Source organism: Sinocyclocheilus rhinocerous, unplaced genomic scaffold, assembly GCF_001515625.1.
Source record: "Sinocyclocheilus rhinocerous isolate Xijiao unplaced genomic scaffold, SAMN03320098_v1.1 scaffold869, whole genome shotgun sequence".
NCBI lineage: Eukaryota > Metazoa > Chordata > Actinopteri > Cypriniformes > Cyprinidae > Sinocyclocheilus > Sinocyclocheilus rhinocerous.
The window spans coordinates 2051972-2058531 of NW_015653483.1; the positions used below are offsets into that span (position 1 = coordinate 2051972).

General features: G+C 38.0%; 1 protein-coding gene and 1 long non-coding RNA gene across 2 annotated transcripts in view; one reads left to right on the forward strand and one right to left on the reverse strand.

Annotated features, from left to right (window-relative positions):
* Positions 1-26: 26 nt before the first annotated feature.
* Positions 27-6560, reverse strand: part of LOC107716346 (hypoxia-inducible factor 1-alpha inhibitor-like) — a 16204-nt gene continuing 9670 nt past the window's right edge. Inside the window, exons 4-8 of the mRNA XM_016522757.1 lie at positions 4209-4354; positions 3501-3607; positions 1838-1901; positions 1633-1743; positions 27-539 (exon numbers count right to left, since the gene is read on the reverse strand). Coding sequence (XP_016378243.1) covers positions 483-539; positions 1633-1743; positions 1838-1901; positions 3501-3607; positions 4209-4354 — 485 coding nt within the window. The 3' untranslated portion in view covers positions 27-482. The remainder of the gene's footprint in view (positions 540-1632; positions 1744-1837; positions 1902-3500; positions 3608-4208; positions 4355-6560) is intronic.
* LOC107716348 (uncharacterized) overlaps positions 6096-6560 on the forward strand; it is a 15063-nt gene continuing 14598 nt past the window's right edge. Inside the window, exon 1 of the long non-coding RNA XR_001637195.1 lies at positions 6096-6180. This is a non-coding gene — a long non-coding RNA (uncharacterized LOC107716348). The remainder of the gene's footprint in view (positions 6181-6560) is intronic.

Here is a 6560-nt window from a genome sequence, read left to right on the forward strand (position 1 = left end):
TGGTTAGGTTTCAAGTTGTAAATCATCCTCCTTTGTGGATATGCTCGAGGCACGCTGCCAGTTTCACAGCACGGACTCAACCACAGGAGTTTAATCATGACATATGGCACCTTCTTTGTCCCAACATGGGACAAAACCTGACAACAGGTGCTCTGGGTGGTGTAAAAGTGCTTTACAGGCTCTGCTAATGCATTCGTCTATTTTTTAGCATGTAATGCTGCACACATATGAATTTAAGGACTTGTTAAGGAGAGATCAACTTAAGATTCCTCATCAGTGGTTTTCCTCTTACACCAACATAGAACTAGCTATAGTTGAAAACAGACAAAAGGCGGAAGTCTTTATACTGCCAAAATACTGCCATGCACTGGCAACAGTCTGTTTCAACAGTCTGAATGTACACACAAGCATATACTCATATCCACACATACATATCAACAGACCTTCTTAGCAGCACACTAAAGAGAGTTCAGCTCAGGCCATTAACTCAGTCCATGATCATATCTGCCCTTGATCATCATGTTCAGCAATGGACCAACCTGTTGAAAACAAGGGATAAAAAAAAAAATCTTGAATACCTCAGCTCCCGATCACTAGAATATGAGAAGCAAAATGACTTAAGTTTTTTGTGAAATTGTTTCAAACAATATTTCATGATTAATACAAGAACAAATCTGCCAGGCATGACCTTAAGAATTTAAGACTTTCTGCTCTGATTTAAAGGGGTGGTTGCTTATGATTTCACTTTTTGAACTTTAGTTAGTGTGTAATGTTGCTGTTAGAGCATAAACAACGCATGCAAAGTTACGACGCTCAGAGTTCAATGCAAAGGGAGATATTTTCTTTTAAAGAAATCGCTGTTCAAGGACTACAAAAAACGGCTGGTAGGGACTACGAGCTTCTTCCTGGGTTTGTGACTTCACTAACCCGATGTTTACATAAACCCCGCCCCCGGGAACACGCAACTACCCATAATGGTAAGGGGGGCGTGACGTTTTCGGACAACGGCGGTTAGCGAATCACAAACACACTGAGCCCGCTAACCAATCAGAGGCCATTGCGTATTTCTGAGGGAGGGGCTTCATAGAACCAGGAACTCAACAGACCGGTTTGACGAGAATGGAAACAGCGGTGTAGAATAAAGGTAAAATATGTGAAAATAATGTTCATAGAACCAGGAACTCAACAGACCGTTTTGACGAGAATGGAAACAGCGGTGTAGAATAAAGGTAAAATATGTGAAAATAATGTGTTTTTTTTTTTAAACGAAGCATGAACACGTTACACTGCACCCCATAAAGACAATCAAGCTTTCGAAAAAAGCTGATCAACCCTTTTTAAGGCCTTAATTTGTGGAAAGGCGAATTAGGACATTTTAAGACCTGCAGAACAAACTTACATTAAACAATTAAAGTAGTGGAAGAAGAAAAAAGGTTATTAATTTTTGCTCTAGTCACAGTCAAATGTAGGCATGCACAATTTTATTCAGGTTTAAAGCAGGTTAGCCACAAATATACTTGTAATTAGGTTATTGTCAAGGTCAAAATGCACAGGGAATTCCTTAATGCATTATTCATATCTGAGGACCTAAAAACGGAAAAGGCTTTGATTGACTGTTCTACTTCTCTGTACCTCATGCGGGTCCCCCAAGGCCTCTCCCAACATCTTCTCTATGTTCCTCATTATGGCCACTTTCTGATGAGCTTTCAAAGGGTACTCTATCCTCTTTGGAGTGGGTGCCCCCTGGAAATATTTTGCACAATATTGGTTGATTGGTGCTAAGATATATCATGTTTACAAATAAGACAGTGGATGAGATGGTGATGCAAAAGCATACCTTGTACCAGAAGTTTACTGTGATGGTCACTCCTCCATTTAACAGGGACTCAATGTGATGCCACCTTTATCAAGTAAAAAATGCATGCATTTATCATTTAAGATAATTTCATAAACCTATACAGTATTATGCAAAGGTTTTGGGGTCATTAAGGGTTTTTTTTTAAAGAAATTAACACTTATTCAGCAAGAACGCATTAAATTGCTCAAATGTGACAGTAAGGACTTTCACATTGTTACATAAGATTTCTATTTCAAATAAATTCTGTTATTTTGAACTCTATTCATCAAAGAATCCTAAAAAAAAAAACATCACCACAAACATTGTGTTTCCACAAAAAAATAGAAAAACAATAATCAATGTTTCTTGAGCACCAAATCAGCATATTAGAATGATTTCTGAAGGATTTCTCGTGTGACACTGAAAGCTGGAGTAATGGATGCTGAAAATTCAGCTTTGCCATCACAGGAATAAATTACGTTTTAAATTATATTAAAATAAAACAAACAAACAAAAAAAACAATTATTTTAAATAGTTATATTTCATAGAATTTCTGTTCTTACTGTAATTTATAATCAAATGAATGCAACCTAAGTGAGCATAAAGCTCCCTAAAAAAAACATTTAAAAAAATCTTACTGACCCAAACCTTTAAACAGTAGAGTATACAAATATATTTCATGAATTTAAATAATTGACTTTAAATATTTGTTCACTCATTTTTGGATTGCTTTATCATTTCTAATTCATATGAAAATTAATTTAGAACTAAATATTCTAAAACTACTTTAAAATGAATGAACACGTAAAAAATCTTCCACAAATGCTTTTACATACAATAACATTCGATTGCTATTTATGACGAAGACAGTTTAGATAAGAGCACCATGCCTGCAGGAAAGTCAAACTGAAAAACCATTTGAATCCCACACCGGACATTCCTTCCACACCTGCCACTGTGATTGTTCTCTTAATATAATCATTTATGCAAAGCACACGATGTGCATTTTACACATATAAACTGCACTTTTACACAGCTAATGAAAACCAGTTTGGAAAGTTTTTTAGAGACTTGAACCATTACAGGGCAACAAGCTTTACTTTTGAAACATGTGCCTGATTTTAAAGAACATATGCAGCATGATGCCCCTGTGCACCACTCTTTGTCCATGTGTCGAATTAGAGTTCAGATATACACACAAGGAAACTCTGAGAACATTTGGAAAATAGTACAACGTTCTGTGTTTGCTCTTTAATTCAAATGGAGGCCCTTCTGTAACACTAGGTTAAAAGAAGAAAAGAGGTGTTCACACTCAGGCAGCCATGAGGAAAAAGTATGGACTGTAGAATTACACAGCTGGTTGACATCATTTTGCCCTCCAGTGACTAGGGGGAGCAAGGAGTTGGAAGACGAAGCCGTCATGGCTGAGTCACTCTCACAGGCTTGAAACTAAGTCAGCAGCCCATGAAGGCAGAGAGCCAGAGGCCTGCTGAATATTCCTAACAGGTTTTCCCAAGCACTCATCCTGTCTGCCTTTGGTTGGTCAAACAGATAGTTCCGTCTCAAACTCCATTTGGTTGAGCCAGACTGGCTGAAATACACATTTCATCTTAAAGTAATCATTGTGATCGATCTATTCTGTGTATTTGAAGGCAATCTTACCAGTACACTGGGATGTATAAGACATCACCTGGTCCCAAAACAGCCTCATATCCAACAGCATTTGTGAAATTAGGAAACTTGTCATAATCTGGATTTTCAAAATCAACCTATGAATGCAAAAAAAAAAAAAAACATGTTGAAGAACATTTTGCAAGTTATTGTTACAGTCTTAAAGAGTCTGAAAACAAAGTTTTTCAGCCAGTGGTTCTCAGACCTTTCATTCCAGGAACAACATTTGTACAACATTCAATCTAGAGTCCATTTGGGTATACCAGCAACATACAGAGAAGAATTGCGGATTAAATATTTGTGAAGAGTCGGTGCTAACTTGAGATCTGTACAAATGTTTTCTAGGACCTAGTATAAATCAAACAATTATCAACATATTTTTTGGCATCTCTGTTTATGTTTAATGTTTTTGTATTCACTGCCATCATTTCGCCTTACTAATGGCAGATGAGTGGAAAAAGTCATGTGACAGAAACCGTTGAATATAATATTTTGCTTTTTTTTGTTAATATTGTTTACTTGAACATTAGTTTGCATGCTGTATTGCTGAAGTACAAAGTAGGCTATGCAATCGATTATTAGACACACAATACAGCAACATTTTTAAATGTATAGTTTTTAGACTGTAAACTTCTGGGGTAATATCACATACCTATAATAGAGAACAACTGGTCTAGAGTTTTATCAAACATACAATACCTGACTCTGTCTGTCACATGGATGATGAACTGGGTAAGGATAGAGGCAGTCAAACTGATCTGGAGGAAAGAGGATGCATCTCTTATGTCCTTTGATTTGTGCAAAGAAATTCTGCTGCTCATCATAGTGTGCTGGTGTCACATTGCCTGGTGAAACATTTTGAGAGGATAAAAAAAAAATAATTAGATGGTTACTGCACCAACTTAAATGTAGACAATGAAGGACAATTTTCAAGTAGTAGTAGATGATGTATAATTTTATTTAATGCCATGTCAGCATCTGAGGCTATTTTCATGGCAAAAACTCAATTACAAAAATACAAATATCACATAAATACAATAAAACCCAAGCAAACAAACAAACACAGCAAGTAATATTATACAAGATCTTTTAAATTAAAGGGGTCATATGATGCGATTTCAATTTTTTCTCTCTCTTTGGAGTGTTACAAGCTCTGCAAATATTGATATTTTACTACAATATAATACTACAATTTACTACAATATATTACTACAATAAGGCGCTCTATGTAGATTTCCCTGCTCCCAGCATCTAAAAGATGCGATCAATCGTCAAACCTCTAGCGTTCTCTATGAAGATGGGGAAGCACGAGGGACTGAAGGATAAACACATTTCCAGCCACTGTATTAGCTCTACTGCTCTATATATGTTTATGGAGATAAAAGGAAATGGAGATAAAAAACTGCCCCGGAAACAGCTATCAGCGTGGACTGTAGGTATCGATCACGTTATTATTGCAGAGCGCATATTGAGTCCGTGAGTAGCCTAACCTCTCTGCTCGGATTGGAGACGCTGTGTGTTTCGTTGTGAAAGCGAAACTACTTAGTTTGGCCTTCCAAAAGAGGACGATATCCGCTTCGTCATGCCTAGAGCTGATCCGTGCTGGTCACTGAGGAAATACATCAACTTCGCGCTGTGGATCGCCGGATCGGCTTTCACAGTGGACAAAGTGGGCCGTGGGCCGTTCCTCACTCAAGCCCGCTGTGTGTGACGCTGTGTGACGCATTTTATGGAGGACTGTTTCCTAATGGAGATAAAAAACTGCCCCGGAAACAGCTATCAGCGTGGACTGTAGGTATCGATCACGTTATTATTGCAGAGCGCATATTGAGTCCGTGAGTAGCCTAACCTCTCTGCTCGGATTGCAGGTGAATTTCCCTCACTTATATGAGTGAGAGAGAGCGGCGCAGGCGCGTCCAGTTTTACGTCAACAAAACTGGATGCTCCCCTTTCTCTCAGATATCACAAGTGCGCGTTAGGGCACCAACCGGCAGAAACATCTGCACCTATGGCATGGACGACGAAACAAAACCTCGTCAGAGCCGTAATGTGGTGCAGAAGTGTGGAGAGTGTTTGCTTGCCGCGCATCTACATTTGAAATAACGAACCTGAGCGCGCAAAAGACGCGATGTGAATGGCTTTTTTCCCCCCTGCATGTTATGTGCGCGGGGCTCTGTTTTTATGATGAGAGGAGAGAAAAGGTTGAGAAAGCACTCCAGGTAAATTTTGAAATGTACCAGGTTTATATATAGGCTATATATAAAGTTGATAAGCAGTTAAATGTGTTGGTTTACACACAAAAAAAAGTGTAAGCTTTTAGTAAGTCCAAGAATAAAATTATTAATTTCCTTAGCATATTAAATTTGATTTACAGAACTTTTGTGCTGCTTTCTAACAATTTGGACTTGAATAAAGAGAAAAAACTTGCACTTAACCTTTTCACAGGCATTTTGATTTCATAGTTAGACAGATATCGTGATGTATCATTATAGAATTGTCTAGCAATATATCGATTATCGCAGAATCGCTGTATCGCGATATTATCGTATCGTGAGCCATGTATCGTGATACCCACCCCTAGTAATTATGTCCCCACTGGATGCAACAAATGCCTCGTTTGTAATGGGTTTTATTGGTTTTGTCTCGTCGTGCCGGGAGACAGCATCACACTGTAGGGGTTGACCGATATGTGTTTTTCAGGGCCGATGCCGATACCGATTATTACAGATCAAGTAGACCGATAAACGATATTTTGAACCGATATATATGTCTGGTGTAAAAATGAAAATTAATGTCAAAATTAAGAATAACGGGCTCTGACAAAAACTGCCTTCCCTGGTGTTGGTTGTGTAGTACTCCCAGACTGCACTTCTTACTCTTGTCTTCCTCTGTGCATCCATCTACAATAAGGGTAATATAAAGAGAGAGTTAAAAGTGGGGCCACTGTATGCTTCATGATTAAGCCTATGAATACTGTACTACAGCTAAACAGCTTGGGGAAATGTAAGTATTTGGCTTCAATAATTTACATGTTAGAAATGTATGTGTAAT